General features: G+C 36.9%; 2 protein-coding genes across 6 annotated transcripts in view; one reads left to right on the forward strand and one right to left on the reverse strand.

Annotated features, from left to right (window-relative positions):
- si:dkeyp-117b11.1 overlaps positions 1–21,739 on the reverse strand; it is a 99,968-nt gene that overhangs the window by 7,477 nt on the left and 70,752 nt on the right. For all 4 annotated transcript variants that reach the window (XM_073910010.1, XM_073910011.1, XM_068223080.2 and 1 more), the window contains 13 exons: positions 17,623–17,716; positions 16,371–16,465; positions 16,215–16,272; positions 13,811–13,903; positions 13,671–13,699; positions 13,286–13,325; positions 13,127–13,202; positions 11,747–11,777; positions 11,629–11,662; positions 5,440–5,548; positions 2,359–2,390; positions 2,239–2,270; positions 2,063–2,146 (listed from right to left, as the gene is read on the reverse strand). In XM_073910010.1, coding sequence (XP_073766111.1) covers positions 2,063–2,146; positions 2,239–2,270; positions 2,359–2,390; positions 5,440–5,548; positions 11,629–11,662; positions 11,747–11,777; positions 13,127–13,179 — 375 coding nt within the window. In that variant the 5' untranslated portion in view covers positions 13,180–13,202; positions 13,286–13,325; positions 13,671–13,699; ... (2 more) ...; positions 16,371–16,465; positions 17,623–17,716. The remainder of the gene's footprint in view (positions 1–2,062; positions 2,147–2,238; positions 2,271–2,358; positions 2,391–5,439; positions 5,549–11,628; positions 11,663–11,746; positions 11,778–13,126; positions 13,203–13,285; positions 13,326–13,670; positions 13,700–13,810; positions 13,904–16,214; positions 16,273–16,370; positions 16,466–17,622; positions 17,717–21,739) is intronic.
- LOC101886963 (uncharacterized) overlaps positions 1–21,739 on the forward strand; it is a 58,103-nt gene that overhangs the window by 3,251 nt on the left and 33,113 nt on the right. The gene's annotated exons all lie outside the window — the stretch shown is intronic.

Below are 21,739 nucleotides of genomic sequence, written 5' to 3' on the forward strand. Positions count from 1 at the left end.
TTGTAACTTCAGTTTCATTGCACTTCATATTTAATGTAATTTTATTTCATATATTTTCTTTTCTTTCATATATTTATATATTTTTTTATTATTTATATATGTTTTATGAATCATTCCAAAGAGAATTGACTTCATTTTATATCTATATTTATATAATGCATATTTTTTTATTTCTTTATATTTATTTTAATTTACTTTAATACTTTTTGTTTTCTTTTATATTCATTCGTTCATTCATTTTCCTTTGGCTTAAATTCTTATTTATCAGGGGTCACAACAGAGGAATGAACCACCATATATTCCAGCATATGTTTTACGCAGGGGATGCCCTTCCAGCCGCAACACAGTACTGGGAAACACCCATACACCCTTATGCCGAGTTCAGACTGAGTGATTTTAGCCCCGATTTTGACTCGCCGACAGGTTTTGAGAAATCACAGACAATTGTCTGAAATCACAGGCAAATCGGTGCTCGTGCAGGCGAGTAACAATCTCACAATGTGATCTATCAAGACGTGATCTGATTCCTGTGAGATATTTGACGTGCTGAATACCTGTAGTTGTCGGCGATTCAAATCATGCCGTGTGAAATGAGTTTTGACTGAAAATAACATCAGCGATCGCCTACAGCCAATGAGAGAGCAGCATCCACCAGACTAGCGTGTGTACCTGCAGGCCAGCGGGAGGTTGAGGGAGAAGTTAAAAGTGCTCATTTTCAGTTTATTAAGACCCAAGAAATGGAAGAAAAACTAGTGTAAATTTGGCAGGAGCACCCGTGTCGGTTTGATGTGTCATGTGTGCAATATCACAATAGCATCAAAAGTGAAGTTTATTCATAAACTAATTTCGAGAGGATCACGTGCTTATGATGTATCACGGCCAGTCTCGCATTTGCTAATCACTAATCTTCCAATCATATGAACCCTAAGCCACTATAAATAGCCTCAGTTTTCAGTTCACTTTATCTTCGTTTGGAAGAAACCCCCCTCCTCCCCTATTCTCCTCCTTTACCTGTGATTGGGCGGCACGGCGGTCCAGTGGTTAGCACTGCGAGCCACACAGCAAGAATACTGCCGGCCCTAGTTCCATAGGACCGGTGGGTGTTTCTGTGGGGAGTTTGTATGTCCTCCCCGTGTCCGCGTGGGTTTTCCCCGGGTTCTCCGGTTTCCTCCCACCATCCAAAGACATTCAACATACATAACAATCAAGCTTGTCTAATCCCTTACGTTCCCTTAGCTACAGCAGCAGGGGAGTTCTGAGATCCACCGAGCTCGGGCTCCCTTCTTGCTCTGCCAACGAGAGGAAGCCCCGGGCTCGAGGAGCCCTTGAGCTCGGGGCTCTCTCCCGGGACAGCATGCCAAATAAGCTTTGTAAGTCATCAACTAAGTGTGAACTCTTGAAAAGAAAGTTAGGGAGAAATTGCTAATTCCCTTCAAACCCAGGTGAGCAAATATGTACATTTTCTACCCCATTAAAGGCTTCTTTCTCATTATGTAGTTAAAAACAAAGGATATACGACGTGTTTTTGGCTGTGAGATGTAGTTTGGACAAAGTTGTCGGCGATTCTTCCTATTGTAAAGTCATGCAGTGTGAAAGCCCCTGTCACCGATCCATCTTGCAGTGTAAACAAAGCAGCGACGAAACGCTAGCCCAGACAGTCATGCAGTGTGAAAACATCTGTGACACGACTACTTTGAAAATCACGCAGTCTGAACTCGGCATTACATTCACACACATACACTACAGCCAATTTAGTCTGTTCAATTCCCATATTACACATGTCTTTGCACTGTGGGGAAAACCAAAGCACCCGGAGGAAACCCACGCCAACACGGGGAGAACATGCAAACTCCAAACAGATATGCCAAGCGACCCAGCCAGGACTCGAACCAGTGACCTTCTTGCTGTGAGGCCACAGTGCTAACCACTGAGCCACCGTGTCACCAAATGTATATATACACATTTTAATTCTGAAAAGTATACCTCAACTTAACACTTCCAAATGGGGATAAGCATGACAATACAAAAAAAAATAAAAAATCACACATAAACGCACACAAACCTTGTTCATCCGGAGCACAGTTTCCTCAGCAGTCTTACGGTCACAATCTCCAGCAAACCAGTCTTTGTCCTGTAGCCCCGCCTCCTGAATATTAACAAAACCATCAGCCAATCAGATCCTGAATGAAGCTTTGGCAGTTTGTCATGTTAAACTCTGAGCATGTCTGTAGTGTTTACCTGTGCGACCAGCTTTGCTCCAAAAGAGAGAGCTGAATGAGGAAAGAGCAGGACTCGATCAGAAAAGGACTGATCAGGAAATTCTAGGATAAATATGAATGATAAAAGACCTGTGCTGACCTGTGCTGTCCAGAGATGGAGGAGTAGGGGGACTGGAAACAGAACAAGTATATATATATTTAAGTGTGTAAGATTTTTAAATATTTCTGATTTGTGCGTAAAAACATTTTATGCTAATTATCTATACGAATGTTTGCTTATTCATGCTTTAAAAGATGTGACTTTTAAAAAAAAAAAACCTAAACAGATTTAGATTTATTGGGCTCTATATTAACGATCTAGGTGCAATGTCTAAAGAACATGGCTCAAAAGCATTAAGGCCGTGTCTGAATCCGCTTTTGCTATTTTAAAGACTGAAAAATACACTCTGCGCCCTGATGCATGGTCTAACAGGGTTGTGCTTATTCTCTTAATGAGTTCTGGGTGTGTTTTGAGCATAACCTGCATTGAACCAGTCAGAATCTCATCTCACATTCCCTTTATGAGTCGCTCCATTGTGCATTTGCTATTTATCTATTTTCACCTGGGGATACTCATCCCGAGGTCCTCAGATTATGCGGAGTCACTGATTGGATCCAAGACCGGCGACGTGATGATCCCAAGGATTCCATATCCAGGACCAGGCCGTATCTTGAGCTGCTGCTGCGCTGATGGTCGTGGGGAGTGGAGAACATGAGTCTGATTCCAGCGACGCTCCAGGGACAGACGAGTCTTCGCTGAGGCCATCTTCCAGCCTAAACCACGGCGAATGAAGCTCTGCACAAGACTTTTGGCCAGCGGAGAAATTAAAATGGTCGTGCCCAACTGAGTCTGGTTCCCTCAAGGTTTTTTTTCTTCACTCTCATCAGGCGAAGTTTTTTTTCCCTCTCCGCTGTCGCCACTGCCTCGCATGGTTCAGGATTGGTAGAACTACGCATCGATGAATTTGCTATTCAGTGTTTGAACTCTCAGTAATGATTAAATCACACTGAACTGAGCTAAACTGAACTGAACTGAACTTAAACACTAAAACCTGAACCACACTGTTCCAGTTACTATGAGCATTTATGTGAAGCTGCTTTGACACAATCTACATTGTAAAAGCGCTACACAAATAAAGCTGAATTGAATTGAATTTACATGGTGGACTCTGTAAGTGTAAAAACTGAACGCTTTACTAGAAAGAAAACAGTTAAACAGAGCATCTGCAGCGCGAGGATATAGAACGAGCCTCCTTCATTTAGCCTCTTTACTTTCTCTTTACTTTACTTCTTTTCTTTGCTCCTTTACATTGGCGGAGTGAGGAAACAGTGGAAACTCACTCAACTGAACACATCCATCAGCCTACATATTTAATTTCATTTGTTAAGCACAAAGAAGTGCTTCAAAACTATTTTTAAGTTCAGTTCTAATTTCCAGAATACGAATAAATGAACAATAATAACAAAGTGTGGCCAAAAAAACCCAAACACACTTCCTGTTCTCATATGGTGACGCAAAAAAATCCAAACCTGACAGGTTTAAATGAAAGCAATTCAAATATGCATATAATACGTAATACTACTACTAATAATAACAAAAATTATACTAATTGTCAGGAATGAACTAAAAACCCGGCATTTTATATTTACAGTTGAAGTCAGAATTATTAGACCCCATGTTTAAGTAAATAAAAGAAAATAAAAGCTATACAAACATTAAATATATATATATATATTTTTATTTGGTATAAATTAATCACTTAAATACAATGAAAAAGATCAAATCTAAATACATTTTTTAAATAAATAAAAAAATCTTAAAAGCTATGATAGTATATCATTAACACTAAAACAACACTTGCATAAGTAAAATTTTTTGTCTGTGAATATATTTTCAGCATGCATGGAACGCCACATGATAAAGGCATTCTAACATTGTCAACCCAGGCTCATTCTGAAAACGTAGTCCCATGGACGTTTCTGGAGACCGCGAAATACGTGCCAGGAGGTACATATGGCTGCAGTTTTTGTTTTTGCCAATCCGCGAGAGGCGTGATTCTCAAGCACGTCTAGGGAGCGCCGTTCTCGCGCCCGCGCCGTTCTCGTGTGAACCCTCCAGAGGCCGCTGTCTGTCTGTCTAACTGACTGAATGACTGACTGTGCGACCGGCCAATCGGCTGACCCACCCGGACTCCTCCTTCCCTAAAACCCAACCGATTTTACCGGTCAACTCGTCCGTCCACCCACTCACTTCCCTTAACTTAACCAACAATTTACAAAAACCATCCATGAATAAAAAGCCCTCGTCTGATTTTAAAAAAAAAAATGTTACCCACGTTTTCTGATTTCGCCAGGTTCTCACCCTGCTATGAAGTCGTTTGCTTTATTTTTTCTGTTTTTGTCTTACCTGATTTGCCGGACTCGAACCCGGTCGCCGTGGTCAACCCCTCCTCTCTATGAATCTGAAAGTCTGCCGACATACACAATAAGCTGACTGGACAAACTGATTGGGGCGGTAAAGCCCTCCACATGGAGGTAAGCGGTCAGCCGGTAAGCGCGAAAGGGAACAGCGTCATACTGCTCTGTAGCGTTGGCTTAAAAAAACAAATGCAGCCATACGTACCTACCAGTACGTATTTCGTAGTCTCCAGAAACGTCCTTGGAACTACGTTTTCAGAATGAGCCTGGGTTGAACATTGTTCTGTGTGTTTTAATGATTTTTTTTTATTATTATTAATTTACAGTGAACTTTGGAGGACCAGGCAAATTTGGAGATATTATTTTAAAGACAATGCCTGGGAAATATGAAACAAAAATCAAATCATACAATTAAATTAAATTCATAATATTAATTCAATGAATTAATAGTAGACAATAATAAGAAACAATACACTTTTTATTTTGTCCATACAATATACTGTTAAATATATTGTAAATTATTAGCCCAACTTACAGCTTTTTGCTTTTATTGATAAAATATTATAGGAAATGCTGTAAAATCTTCTTCCTCTTGTGAAATATTTGTAAAAGAATTTAAATGTCACAGTGAATAATCTAGCATTTAAATGTATGTGATCATATTGCACAACCCTACTGCATCCAAAAGAGGTATGAAATCCTTTATAAATTTGGAAGAAAATCTAACCAAAACCTTTTCCGATTCCATTGAGAGGTAACATACCTGGGTTTGGGCTCTTTGGGCATGATGATTGGGAGAACTGGTTTGCTGTTTGGTGTGGGTGGAGGTAGCGGGCCTGAAAGTGAGGGGCGTTTCACTTCTGTAGGGAGAACTAAACAATCAGAGAAACCATCAAATGAAGAAATACACGTGGCTCATATAATCTACATCAGGGTGTCAAGAAATAGCCAATAGTGTCTGCATGCAGCCTTAAAGATGCAAGCTGAGACTGTCAGACACAATGCACTCAATAGCCGCATTTCCACTCTCGCGCCTAAAGCCTAGTTCACACTACAGGATTTTAAACATCAGCAGATCGCTGTGCCATTCACACTACATGACTTGACTTTGTGTCTTTTAATCTTTGTGGTGTTCACACTACGCAACACTCCGTGAACGATCCACAAAAGGGGGGTTACACACTACATGATCTGACAACAACTCATTCCCCATCAGTTCATTCAAGCTACCAAACCACAGCCAATGAAAATTTGAGGGAGGAGTCATCAGAAAAAGCTGAACACTATTGGCTGTTTGTGTGCTGATGACATCACTGACAGCGTTTCAAGCTTTGGAGAAAACATTTAAAAACATCGTCAAATCAGCTGATTCATCAGCGGATTAATCACTCATCTGCAAGGTTTGAGTGGATAGATACACAGAGAGTTTTTAATTTTTGTAATTTTATAACTCTTTGAAATAAAACTAACATATTTATAACACCCTGCCGTTTTCTAACTATCAGTGTATTTCTTTCTGACATTGTTATTTTTTTATTACAAAACAGTAAAGAACTGAGCATTTCTGCCTTAAATTACCATATTGGTCAGCATGACTGCATGCATGTCTGATACTTTTCACTGTGACTTTAAATATGTGTGCATTTTCTTGCCTGGCAACTTCCTGCTAACATAAACAAAACTTTCTGATGGCAAAAACATCAATTTACTTCAGATATCTTTCAAAACAGCATATTCTGTGCTGTTAAATAGCTCCTGTTTGAAAGTGAAAATGAAAGCCAAGACCTTTAAGTGTTTTAGTATCCTAACTACATATTTTTAGGCTGTATTACCAAAAAAAGATGATATTTTTAGGGTAATGTGTCATTAAATATGATGCCAGACATTCAAAGCTTAATTTTAATATCTCAGTAATAGCTTTGAATGTAAATATGTTGTGACAATTTGGCTTTTATATGAGAACGGTCAGAATGAGCAGTATGGTATGGTCTAATAGTTGCAGAATTCTAGTTCCACTGTTAATATATCCTCCTCTCATGTCTGTGCTAACGCAGAATGAAGCGAGTGCACCGATGCCCATTCTGACCAATCACAGATGTTTCTGCTGAGCTCCTGAACACACAGGCGTTCAGCTCATGCTGATATGCTCTCTCATTGGCTGCAGCTCGTCACTACATCTGACCACACGTGGGGTTGAGTCGGCCGACTGCTCTGGAATATTTAGCATGCTGAATGTTGGATTTCCGTCTGCGAGGTGTCGGCGACGCGTCAGCAAGCCTCATTGATGCGTTGTTCAGTAGTTCACACATAAAGAGCGGCGAGGGCCGAGCACCCGCAGATTTCTTCCCGATCACAGCCCGATCTGTCGGCGAGCTCGTTAACTTCCAAATCGGGCTCAAATCAGGCTTAAAATCCTCTAGTGTGAACTAGGCATAAAGCGAGTGAGCCAGGGTGAGCCAATGCTAGTCGTGTTTCCACTGTCACTTCCGGGGGCTAATCGGGCCAAAGCGGGGCTTTCTTGAGGCCAGCGGCCGGCCTTTTTCGGCCAGCCCAATACCTTGGACCAAAAAGGGCCAGCTGGGCTTCGGGATGGAGTGAAAGGAGAGGCGGACTTTGCCAGAGTCTGTTAAAGATGGCGTGCCGTCATTACACTAGTGTTCCGATCGCACACGAGTACACGCAGCAAACAAATAAGGGAAAGAAAACATATAGCTGGTCAGTTTAATGACAGGCTATTCCATAAAACACCTTATAGAATAGGGGTGTTTTTGCTTATGATCGCCCTCATGTTTTCCTTTTAAATGCAAGGCTGTTGCATAAAATAATGAAGTTTTAATTTATAAGTGATTTTTCTTTGCCGCGTCCTCCTTAATTCTTCAATAACGCATAATAATCTTAATAAAGGTGTGTTAAAACGAAGTAGTTGAGATAAGGAAACTGGTTATTTATAGTGAGTTAGGAATCATCTTATTGGATATTCGATCATGAGCTGATGCTGGAACAGCTGAGAACAATCATAAGCACGTGATCCTCTCAAAATTTGAAACTTCGAAAATTAAACTTAACTTATCGGAAAGATTTTTCTCAACACATTTCTAAACATAACAGTTTTAATAACTCATCTCTAATAACTGATTTATTTTCTCTTTGTCATGATGACAGCACATAATATTTTACCTGATATTTTTAAGATACTAGTATTTAGCTTAAAGTGATATTTAAAGGCTTAACTAGGTTAATTAGGGTAACTAGGCAGGTTAGGGTAATTAGGCAAGTTATTTAACGATGGTTTGTTCTGTAGACTATCGAAAAAACAAAAATATAGCTTAAAGGGGCTAATAATTTTGACCTTAAAATGGCTTTTAAAAATGTATAACTGCGTGATAAGTGCACGTTGTGATGCCTGTGTGTGTGTGTGTATGTGTGTGTGTGTGTGTGTGTGTGTGTGTGTGTGTGTGTGTGTGTGTGTATGTGTGTGTGTGTGTGTGTGTGAGGCCGGCCGAAAGAGCGCTTGCTTCACAGCTCTGTTGATGGCCCGAGCGGCTTTTTTCTTTTTTTATTTATTTTGGAGATAATGCAAAATATGAACACAACAATAGTGTCATTTCTAGATAAAATAGCAGCTATATTGAAATAATTTAAAGAATTTTCAAATATCGGATATAATAAAAATCACAATAAGTAAATAAACCAATACAAAAAAAAGCTATAACAATGTAGGTATATACAATACATAAATGAAACTGTTTTAGGCCATATCGTCACCTTAGAATTATAAGGTTCTCTCTGCATTCTGAATAATTTTGAGATACTGAGCTTCAAAGTTTTTGCAATCCATATAGCAAACAATATGTGTGTAACAGTTCTCTTTCATCCATTAACATGACAGAGACCCTAAAGGTACTCTAAATGTAAATTATCAAAGTTCTCTTACATTTGCTAACTTTTCAATAAATACAATAAAAAAAATATATATAGTTTGGTGTTGTAATAATATGTTGAGGCTTGAAGAAGTAACATTTGTGCTTTCTATATCATTTATTTAATGTTGTAGGATGAATATTTTTACTTGTTCAAGTTTACCATACAAGGCTGTGCTAAATATTTTATCCAGCGCAGATGTAAATTTTATGTAATTATTATGGTCATAATTATTAAACTTTATGCATTATATAAATTATTGAAATATATTTATTGAATTATATGCCCCATGAATTAAATCAAGTATTTGCCCTTTAAGGTTTAATATTAAATTTAAAGACTTTAAAAGCAAACAGACTATGAGCAAATGAGTTTAATAAACACTGAAAAGTTTTTCACTGACTATATACACACAAATAAAAATATTTCACATTTAATATATAATTTAAAAAAATAATTTGTTTCTTTTTTAACAATGTATAATTTAAAATTTAATCTCAATGTCAAAAAATGCTTCTAAATCATCACATTTACACACATCTCAATTTTGTGTGGTGTGGCATTATTTAGCCGTCTTTGATTTTGTGTGATTTTGTCTTTCTTGTGTTTCCCGCTGTCAATGGAGCATTCCGGCAAATGACAAAGAAAGCTGGTCCTGATTGGTCCTCGTGCGTGCATTAAAATGCTGATTGGCTCACAGAAAGAACCTTTTACAGCCAAGCTAGAGCTCAACTTTCTAGATAAATTATTTTTGTTTTTTAAATAAAAAGGCTTAAAATACAAACAACTTATTAAAAATAAAAGCACAACGTAAATACGTTGTCATTTAATAAGGATATGTCAATAACTCAATTTTGACAAAAATGTCAGATAGAACCTTATAATTCTAAGGTGACGATATATAGCTTTCATTTTACTAAGATCTCACTAAAAAAAGATTTTAAATATGTTCTAAAAACAATAAACACCGGAGGAGGTTTATAATATTATCGATAAAGTATTTGGATACGATGATATTAATCAAATCATGCAAACAGAGCATTTTTAGGTGAGTGAAAGCAGAAACTAGCCTACCTTTTTTTCAGTCCCATGAAGCGCTGCTTTAAACACATCGGGGAAAACTGCTAACACAAAATGTGTTCTGTGTCCTCAAACAAGTGCTTATGTTTTTATATGACGTGGTAAAATTTATAAATGAAACTTTAATTGTAGAGCTTTATTCCCTCTGTTAGTGGCGAGACCACTCCATGCACGATGCCAACAGTCGGCCGGTGAGTAAATAAATGTAACTAGATTATTAAAGTTTGTCGAGACAAACTTTGAGGCTGGCTTGTGAAAGCCTGTTAATAATAATTTATTTAGTTTAAACATTTTTAAAAAGTATGAATAGATAGATAGATAGATAGATAGATAGATAGATAGATAGATAGATAGATAGATAGATAGATAAATAGATAGATAGATAGATAGATAGATAGATAGATAGATAGATAGATAGATAGATAGATAGATAGATAGATAGATAGATAGATATTAAGCATTTCTAGAATGTTAAAGTACTTAGCTAATCATTATTAGCATGTTGCTATAACACTACAGCATGACGATATCAATCTGGGCCTCTATAATGGCAGTCTATGGGACAGTTGCTAGGGTGCAGTATCTGGTTGTTAGGGAGTGGCTAGAAAGTTAAAAGCTTGTCAGTTATTGGTAGTCTGGTTATCTGAGTTAAATGAGCTCAGCCGTTAGTCTGTAGGAGAGTCTGATGCAGAGTTATGAGCTCACAAAGTTTGATCCAATGTAAAGTCAATGACAGTCTTTTGAATGGAAGTCTATGGGACAGTTTCTAGGGTCCCAAAAGTGGTTACTAGGGTGTGGCCAGAAAGTTAAAAGCTCATCAGGTATTGGCAGTTAGGTAGTCTGAATTAAATGAGCCCAGTTAGAAGTCTGTGTGACAGTCTGATGCAGAGTTATGAGGTCACAAAGTCTGGTCCAATGTTAAGTCAATGGGATTTTTCCAACGGTCCCGGGACGTTTTTCAGAAAACCGAAAGTCGGATCAGTTGGAAAAGATATAGCACACCGAGTCAGACCAGTTTGAAGGTTTGGTGTGAGTTTGGTGGTCATAGCTCGAAAGCTCTAGGAGGAGATGCGTTTTGTTTTTTAGTCTCAGAAGAAAAATAGGATAACAGTAGTCTGGCTTGCTACACAAGCCAGCCTAATGATTGGAAACACACAGGCCTGTGCAAATAGACATATAATGTACTGCTGTACAGTAACATGTCGTCTGTTTGTTTCAGTTGTCTTCATTTTAATGCTCTCGTGATGATGTGATGGTGTGCTTTATCTGCCTGATTCCCGCTGGAGTGGGCAGGTTGTGTGACGTTTGATTCTAGGGACGTTCTGGGGGCGGGGTTTGCGTGATGCGCTGAGAGCTACTAGCCCGACAGTGGAAACGTGACATGGTTTCATCCTCACTGCACAACCTAAAATTGGCCCGGTCCGATAAAAGCCCTGGCTTGACAGTGGAAATGCGGCTAATGGAGCTAGTGATGTCACTGTGAGGGGCAGGGTTAGGGGTGGTGAGCACATTAAAAAGCGTTGGATGCAGCTCAGATCACACTGCAGGTTAGCATCCAGACCCCTCTCAAAAAAAGCACGGTTTAGTAATAAAATAGTCAAGAGACGATGTCTCAAGGTTTACTGTGGTTTGAAAGCGTCAAGGTTTTAAAACCCGTAAAGTTTTCTGTTATACACTCTACAAATGCCGGGTTATTTTCATTTTTAATATATGGACTAACTCAAACATTGGGTTAAACTTATTCCTACTAACTTGAATTTAAGAATTAACCCAGCAGTTGAGTTAGTCCCATTTACACCCAGACTGGGTTGAAGTAACCCGGCATTTTTTAGTGTACCGTTACTACAATGTATGTACACCTTTTTATTTTTTCACATGTTTTTTAGGACTATTTATTTATTTAACTATTTCCTAGGACTCTATGGCACCTTAAAAGAATAAACTCACCAACCTTTGTTCACAGCACCACTGATCAGGGATGAACTCTGAGGAAAAACAGCAAATGACTCAGTTTTTTCACTGTAATGAACATATGTGTGTCTGTGAGTGAATGTCAAACTACAACTTACAGATTTGGGTCTGGGAACAGACGGTTTCATCCTGTAAGACAACAAGAAACTACATCAGCAACACTAAAAGTGCTAGGTCAAATTGTAATTAAGTAAGTGCTAGGTTGAATTGTAGTTTTTAAGTTAAACTGTAGTTGTTGTTTTTTAAGTTGTAGTTTTTTTTAAGTTAGTTGTAGTTTTTAAGTTAAAACATTGTATTATTAAATTAGTTGAAATTTATTTAAACCAACTGTTGGGTTTCTCCAACAAACTACCCAGCATTTTTTGAGTGTTCTGGAACTGCTACTAACTTTTGATTTTTCTTTTTACATTGTTAGGATTGTATTAATAAAACTGAAAAATGCAAGACTAATAAATATTATTTTTTGTGTGTATAATAAAATAAAATAAATTAAAAATGTTAAATTAAACTAAATTAAATTAAACTAATAAGAAAAAATCAAATCAAATCAAATCTTAAAATTTTATATTAAGAATTCTAATTGGTGATTTGTTTTCTCTTTGTAACACCGTATTATTAAATTAAACTAAATTTATTTTAAAATTAAGAATAAAATAAAAAATTTAATAAAAATAAAATACAGTTAATTTTTCCAATTTTATTCTAAGAATTCTAATTGGTGATTTGTTTTCTCTTTGTGACAGCTTATTGTCAGAATTCCCTGCAGAAATTAAATTAAATTAAATTAAATTAAATTGAATTAAAAAGCAAATTAAAACAACCCAAAGCAAATTGGGTTTAAAATAAATTAAAATATATTATATATAATTATATTTAAAATAAAATAAAATTAAATTAAATTAAAAATAAAATACAATAAATACAATAAAATACAAAAGATTTGTTTTCTCTTTGTGACAGCTTATTGTCAGAATTCCCTGCATAAATTAAATTAAATAGCTAATTAAATTAAAAAGCAAATTAAAACAACCCAAAGCAAATCGGGTTTAAAATAAATTAAATATATTATACATAATTTTATTTAAAATAAAATAAAATAAAATAAAATAAAATTAAATTAAATTAAAAATAAAATACAATAAATTTTTCCAATTTTATTCTAAGAATTCTAACTGGTGAATTGTTTATTCTTTGTAATAGCTTATTGTCAGAATACCCTGCAGAAATTAAATTAAATTAAATTGAAAAGCAAAGCAACACAACGCAAATAAAAGTAAAGCAAATTAAATTAAATTAAATCAATGCAAAGCACAGGTAAATTAAATTAAATTAAATTTTTTGTTGTTTTGTTTTAGTTTATGATGATAACCCATATTTGTTAAACTAAATTAAATTAAATTTTTTGTTGTTTTGTTTTAATTTATGATAATAACTCATATTTGTTATAAACTAATAACCCCTGATTATAACATGCGTACATCATCTGCGAAGGGTCTCGTCCTGCAGTTATAGATGGCAGGGGTATACGCATCGGGTTTCGAGGAGCAAGAGGATCTGGAAAACAAATGAAAAGAAAAACAATCAATATTAGACAATAGTTAGCCTACTGTAAAGCTCAAAATAATTTAAGCACTGACCTGCTACAGGTTCCAGATACGTATCATCCTCATCATCACCCTAATATAAACAAAATTAGAGTAAAATGAAAATGATCATATTTTATTCATATTACACTTAATACACACCTCATTGAACATCTACACATGGACATCACCTATACTATATAACTGCAGGTTAACTATGTTTATATATCAGAACTTAAACTGATAAAGTTATTAGTAAAAAGTTAATTACAGTTAAGAATGACTAATAAAGTTATAGTAACTAATAACCTTCACGTTTCTGAATTTGACTGTAATGCAATAATGTTCACCTTTTGTAAAGCTGCTTTAAAACAATCATGATTGTGAAAAGGGCTATACAAATAAAATATTGAATAATCATAACAAGGCTGAATCATACCTGCCCTTCATTTGGGTCCAGGTAAACATCTGGAAAGTCAGAGAGTACAGTAAGGTACAGAATACAGGGCTTAATGGGTCATCATTTATGCAAATTAATATGCAAATGTTATTGTTTGCTAAATAGTTTTTAAAAATGACCTTCATCTTGTTGAGGGACCGGTGGGGGTTTTATTGGGGGTCTTTTAGGTGGGCCTTTTTTACCAGGTTTATCTTGACGTACCACCTCAGGAGCTGCAGACACAGGATACAACATTTCATTGATTTCCTCAAGCAACCACACAGTGTCAGGGTTCTGCTACTCTGGTCTTGTAAATTCTTGTTTTGGTGGCAGAGCCCGGGCACTAGCTGTCTTGTCCTGTTTCTGTCTTCGTGTGCCTCTGTGTGCAGATTTGTTCTAGTGTTTGTGTTTGTTCTGTCAGCATCGCGCTGCTTCATTCTTGGCGCCTCCGTCTAGTTGGTTTCAGTTTTGGTCGGCGCTGAGATGAAGCATGCGCGTTGCATATGTGTGAGCGCACGGTGAGGTGTTTTTACCTATCATGTGCTCGTGTCTTGCGTCTCTTGTCAAAGCACGTGGCTCGTTGTTTATGTTGTGGTCACATGCTTTTGTTGTGTGCTTCAGAGTTGTGCTTGGGTTGTCATGAACATGTGGTTAATGCGTTCTCTCATTGGCTGCATGTTCTTGTCCTGTTTTATGTGAGCGCATGGCTTGTCTTGTCTCTGTCATGCGCTCTCCAGTCTATTGTCTAGTCCCACCCCTCTTGTTAACCCATTATTAGTTAATTGTGTTCACCTGTTTGTGTGAATTTTCTCCTGCTCATAATCTCCTCATGTCTTCTGTTCTGTGCCAGTTCGTCGTCTACACTCCCCTGTGTTCCTGCTCCAGTCTTGTCTTGCCTTGCCAGCCAAGTTTGTTTGTGTGTTTTGTTAATGTTTTCCCCCTCGGGGTAGTTTTGTTTTGCCTTTTATTTTTATTTTATTATTAATAAAAACCCATTATTTGCTGCACCTGACTCCTCGCTCCTTTCCCTAACCACGACCGTGACACACAGAAACTGCCTGTACTTGGTAAAATCCTAATAACAAATTTCATGAGTAAAATACTTAACTTCACATAAATGCTTATATATTCATTCATTTATATTCATTCGGCTTAGTCTCTTATTTACAGGTTTTCTTGATTGCTTTGATGCAGGCATCAACTGAAACTCCACGTTTTCAAAACAGTTAACACTCAGGCCCAATCAGCGGCGCTTACGGTCAAAATGACACATTTTGCTTGCAAAACGCACATACCGTGTCAAAACATTTAAACTAAGCAACAAAAGCTAGTTTTACCTTCAAACAACACAACTTGCAAACAAGTATAGGAGCTCTTTTAATTACTTATTGCACAATGGACAACAAAATACCGAACTCAGTGTGAATCAGTGCACTATTACTTGCTATTGTAGCCTATAGAGTGGAGGAACTATGACGTCAATTTGTATGCAAAAACCCGGAAGCGAGTTAGCATTTTAGCACTTCCGGTTACCTCATCCCAAAGTCAATGGGTTTTTTTGTATGGGGCTTCAGTAAAATCGCTTAAATTAGGTCCGTGGCTAACACAAACTCAAGATACTCTCACGTTTTGTTCTACGACATAAAACACATCAGTTACAGCACACTTTTGACTTTTTATATCGGTTATGCTACTTTAAAAAGACGGTTGCTATCAAGTTGCTAAATGGGACTACAGGCGGTGTCGGAGACATTATACGACATCGAGCTGATCTGGTCTTGAGCGCAGCTCACTTGTGTTGGGCATTTGGATGTATCTGTTATTTAGGTATTTTCATGAATAATATTTTATAGTTTGTAATATTATTCTAATTGGGAATTCAGATTGTGTGTAGATAATTCCTTCAATTGTAAAGTCTGTCGAGACACATTCATTTGTTGATCATTTATTTTAATAAACAATATTATGAAGATACTCTTTACCAGCCTGTCTCTCTCCTGCTCTCAGTAATGCAAACGTGTAAATAAATGTGTAAAAATTCATGTTAACTGTCTTTTTAACGTGATCAAGTGATTTATCGTCTTTTTTTCTTTATCTGAACACATTAAACTTTTTCAGCATATGTTTTACACAGTAGATGCCCTTCCAGCTGCAACCCAGTACAGGGAAAAATTACAGTACAAACAGCAAAAAAAAATAAAAAATTATCCATAGTTTACATCAGAACAGCCCTCCAAAGTTATACTGTTATATTGACAACATGACTGAGTAATTTGACTGTCTTATCATCAGTACACCATGACACAAGGATCTGTCATTCTGATGGCACTGACTTGTTCATTGACAAAGAAATAAATTTTTGAGACATGAACTTAGGATTTTGAGCAAGAGAATGGCTTTTGCGGGTAATCCATGGTGTTTTGCTATTTGTACACGTTGTTTTGAGTAATGCACTTACTGTTTTGCACATTTCAATTCTGATTTGAGAAATGAACCAACGCCACTGAGAAAAACTGTAATTCACGAGCTTGTTTGGAGACTCACGTTTGCCATCATTGGGGTCGATGTAAAACTCCTCTTGGTCTTGAGGCGACTCTGGCTTCTGCGAGCAAATAATACACACAATTATGAAGTTATTTATGATGAAGTGATTGATCATTAAGTTAAGATACAGATATTGGAATAATTCAGGTGTATTACTGTGTTTTTCCCAAACGGGATGATCTTGGCTGGTCGTGGTGGTGGTGCTGCCTGTCTTTTGGGAATGACAGGGTTTGGGGTTCGATCTGGATAACCTACGGAAAATGATTGTAACAGTTTAAAACAGTTGATCATTAAAATAGAAACTTTCATTATGATATAATGTGTATATTGATCAAAAACAGAAGCAAGATATCGCTAATCATCACATTTGATTGCTTTTCTTGTAGAATGTGAAGCACGGCATTGATTTTAACAGGGAAAAAAACTACAAGTACTATAGTCAAATCTGTAACCTGGATTAAAGTAAGTTGCCTTGATAAAAATGGTAAATAACAATAAATTAATTTCAATTTACAGAATTCCCTGCTGGAGACTTCAATTTTAATGCTTTTTGTTGTACATTAATTTGGTTCTCAACAGTGATGTACTTAAGAGATTTGACACGTGACAGACAGAGCTAGATTAGATAGATAGATAGATAGATAGATAGATAGATAGATAGATAGATAGATAGATAGATAGATAGATAGATAGATAGATAGATAGATAGATAGATAGATAGATAGATAGATAGATAGATAGATAGATAGATAGATAGACGGATAGATGGATAGACAGATAGATGGACGGGTAGATGGGTAAATGGGTCGATGGATACATCGATAGATAGACAGATAGACAGACAGACAGACAGACAGACAGACAGACAGACAGACAGACGATAAATAGATAGATAGACAGACAGACAGACAGATAGACAGACAGACAGACAGATGATAGATAGATAGACAAACAGACAGACGATAGATAGATAGACAGACAGACAGACAGACAGACAGACAGACAGACAGACAGACAGACAGACAGACAGACAATAGATAGATAGATAGATAGACAGACAGACAGACAGACAGACAGACAGACAGACAGACAGACAGACAGACAGACAGACAGACAGACAGACAGACAGACAATAGATAGATAGATAGATAGATAGATAGATAGATAGATAGATAGATAGATAGATAGATAGATAGATAGATAGATAGACAGACAGACAGACAGACAGACAGACAGACAGACAGACAGACAGACAGACAATAGATAGATAGATAGATAGATAGATAGATAGATAGATAGATAGATAGATAGATAGATAGATAGATAGATAGATAGATAGATAGATAGATACTGTTGATATGTGTGTATAATGATATACACACACACACACACACACACACACACACACCCAGGTAAACATTCTCCTCTACTTGGCGCGGTTGGACTTTAATAGTGGGGCGGTCACATGGTGGAGCTTCATACGTGTCTCCATCTTCCTCATCCTGCAAAAACATACAAATAAAGCACACAAAACACAAAAGATTGTTAAGATGCATCTAAAATACACTGTAAAAGTATGTAAGTCAGTACAACAACAAACAACATAATCCTTATTTTCTTTGGCTCTTTCTTGTTCACTCAACTTTTGAAAACATCAGCTGCACTGACCTAACATGATTTATCAGTGATACAAACAAACATTTAGTTGGGTTAACGTAAGGTTATTCATTAGTTTTGTGGAGAGGTGAACTACTCTGTTACAAAACGTTTTAAGTTGCGTCAAATGAACGTATTTTGTCTGCAGAACTGGAATTGAGCGAGCAAAAAAAAAAACAATCTTTATTTCCTTTCAGTTTTCTTGTGTACTCAACATTTATTGTTTTTACCTTTAATTAACAGGACAGTAGAGAGTATACATAGATATATACACTAGATGTCGCCTGGCCTATTGTTGTCTATTGGACGGAATGCGTCAATAGCGCCGCCATCTTGCTACAGGGTAGCGCTCCTTTGAACTGAATGCGGGACCAAGGTACAGTGGAGGACTGTGGCCATCCAAAGCCAGAGATATACACATATACACATATATCTGTGATCGGGAGTTTTCCTGGATGTTAGTATGTAATTTTTTTTTCTAATTACGAAAATTATAATTTCACATCACTTTTCTACATTGATGGATCAGTGACCGCACGGGCATTCCTGACAAAAACCTTGTGTTTGTGTGTACAGAAATGTACTATTCACCCTCCCTGCTAAATTTGATCTAATCCGTGTCCTGAAACACAGCTCCTCTCCTGCTTTCACTGCTCATACTGACGGAGGGAGCGATTCGTTTGTGAATGAGTCCCCCGAACGACTCTTTCACTAACGTTAGCCGACAATAATACAAGTTTCTGGAAGCGCAGCATCTCGTTGTCATATTTCTTTTGCATTGTTTGCTGATTTTATTCAACAAAACTAGCATAAAGCCGTAGACAGCGCTAAAGTCCTGCATCTTCACGTAATTAACACTGTCTTGACTAGTGCGGTTTAATGACATTTGTCCTGGGAGCACTGTACCAATGTGGCGGCGCTATTGACGCATGCTGAGGGTCCCTATGCGATATCTAGAGTATATATCTATGGAGAGTATAGACAGAAAAGTGCGAGGAGAGAAGAAGTATCGGCATATTACCTTGAGGTGGAAATCAAACTCAGGTTTCCGTGAACACATTATCTGCATATTTATATTTGTTTTAATAAAAACAAGTTTAGATTTGTCCACCTGTGGGATTTTGGAGCAACTGCATCACCATAAACTCAGTTTTTACACACTCTTCATTATTATTGTTCATTTATTCCTTTGCTGGAGATTAGAACTGAATTTAGAAATAGTTTTGAAACTGCGCTTAACAAAGGAAATGAAATATGTAGGCATACTCAGAGGAGTGAGTTTCCACCGTTTCCTTACTCCACCAAAGTAAAGGAGTAAAGAGTAAAAGTAAAGAGACTGAATGGAGGAGGCTTGTTCTTTATCCTCGAGCTGCAGATGCTCTGTTTAACTGTTTTCTCGCTAGTGAAGCGTTCAGTTTTACACTTACAAAGTCACCATGTAAACAGTAAATGCACAACGGCGCAACGCAACTGACTCATAAAGGGAATGGGAAGTGAGACTCTGATTGGTTTAATGCACATTATTCTCTAAACACACCCAGAAGTCATTAAGAGAATAAGCACAACCCTGTTAGATGCAAACTGTATTTTTCCATCCTTAAAATAGCAAAAGTGGATTCAGACATGCCCTTAATGCTTTTACACCATGCGCTTTAGACTTTGCGACTAGATTGTTAAAGTAGAGGTCACTGTGTGTGACTCATCGTTGCAGTAAGGCTTTAAATAACTCCACAACAAATACATCAGATAATCATTGGGAAAGTTCCTACACAAACCTCTCACAAACCTTACGTGAGATCTGCTTCCTTCATGTCTGTCACTGTGCTGTTTATCTGACGCAGCAGGAGACAGAGGCTGTTTCTCAATATGCGTTCTTCAGCGGTCTTGCGTCCTCCTGTTCTCGTGTATTGTCATCATCAGCAGCCAAAGTTCAGTTCCAATACTTAAGACCGCAACGGAGGACGCATCAAACTTCCCCCGGATGTGTTCTTGATATCGAGGACGCACCGATGCAGACTGGAGCATTGAACTCGCTCTGGAAATCCCAGAAGTCATTGCGACTGGAGGTGGGAAGCGCAGCATTTTATATAGGTTTATTTTTTAAAGTTCAGAGATATGAATTATTTATCTCAGGAGTTTCCCTTAATGAAACGATGAATATAAACATTAGCATGAGGGTGAAAAAAACACATTAAGGGTGTGTGTTTGCTGAAATTCGAATTAAAACCTGTTTTATTTATATTGTGCAATTTATATTAGTAAAGTCTTTATGCAGAGTTAATATTGTGAAAAGGGGAAAAGCAATAAATCGTTGTATGAATGCTGTAATATTTAAAAAATGTGGTTAAAGATGCGTGAAGGTAGTCGGCGCCAGTGGTGTAGTGGTTAGTGCGTTGACACATGCACTCCAGTGCTCACGCCGACCCAAGTTCGATTCCCGCCTCGCAGTCCAATGCCGATCCTTCCTCTCTCTTTGCTCACCATGCTTTCCAGTTAATTCTCTACTGTCCTGTCAATTAAAGGTGAAACCCCCACTCCCAAAAAAAGATGCGTGAAGGTCATGTGACCATTAGGAAGAACTATGGGAAGAACGCAGGATCTCACTTCTCAGAGGACGCGCTCTCTGTTCTCGCGGTCTCCCGAGTTCGTTCTTCCAAAGTGACCTAGCAAGACCGGTCTCCACTGGAATTAAGAAATTCCTTCTTGGAATTAAGAAACAGCAAGAGACACACTCTGACAGGCACGTGGGAATGGTGAGCGTGGAGAGGCACAGGCCACAAAAACAGCTACAATGTCCTCAGAGCCGAAATTTCCAATATTCATAAAGGTATAATAAATAATCTGATGAGTGTTTTGAGCTGAAACTTTACAGACACATTCTGGAGACACACAAGACTTACTGTTGAAGTCAAAATGATTAGCCCCCCTTTTTCTTTTATAAATTATTCCCAAATGATGTTTAACAGAGCAAGGAAAATGTTCGCAGTATGTCTGATAATATTTTTTTTCTTCTGGAGAAAGTCTTATTTTTTTTATTTCGGCTAGAATAAAAGCAGGTTTTATTTTTTTTTTAAACCATTTTAAGGTCAAAATTATTAGCCCCTTTAAGCAATATATTTTTCCAATAGTCTACAGAACAAATCACTGTCATACAATAACTTGCCTGATTACCCTAACCAGCCTAGTTAAACTAATTAACCTAGTTCAGTCTTTAAATGTCACTTTAAGCTGTATAGAAGTGTGTTGAAAAATATCTAGTTAAATATTATTTACTGTCATCATGGTAAAGATAAAGTAAATCAGTTATTAGAGAGGAAATCTAGAGAAAATCTATTTTCTATTAAACACATTCTAAAAACGTTGAGTTATTTATTTAACCCAATGGTTGAGTTAAACATATTTGCTGCTTTGTTGGGTTATTTTGAACCTTTATTATGTTATTTATTTAGTAACTCAACCAGTTGAGTTAAATATATTTGCTGCTTTGTTGAGCTATTTTTAACCTTTATTATGTTATTTATTTAATAACTAAACCAGTTGGGTTAAAATGTTTTGATTATTTGAATATTTTATTATTTATTATGTGTGCATAATTTTGTTTTTGCGTTATAAAGTTTATTTAAGCTCTAACGCAATAATATTGTTTTTTTTTTTTTTATCAAATTACCTATCCGTGTTGTGTTTTTATATTCATTTCACCATCCAAGACTATCTTTTAGAAGTGTTTGGATGTGGTTAAATGTACTGGACACTGATAAAGCACATAGAGCTCCATATTCTGCTCCATCAACACATCATTTTCTGCTTGCACAGTTTAGAACTGTCTGCACTTTGTTCTGTTTCTTCATTGTTTGTGATTCTTGATTTAT

This window comes from Danio rerio, chromosome 8 (genome assembly GCF_049306965.1).
Source record: "Danio rerio strain Tuebingen ecotype United States chromosome 8, GRCz12tu, whole genome shotgun sequence".
NCBI lineage: Eukaryota > Metazoa > Chordata > Actinopteri > Cypriniformes > Danionidae > Danio > Danio rerio.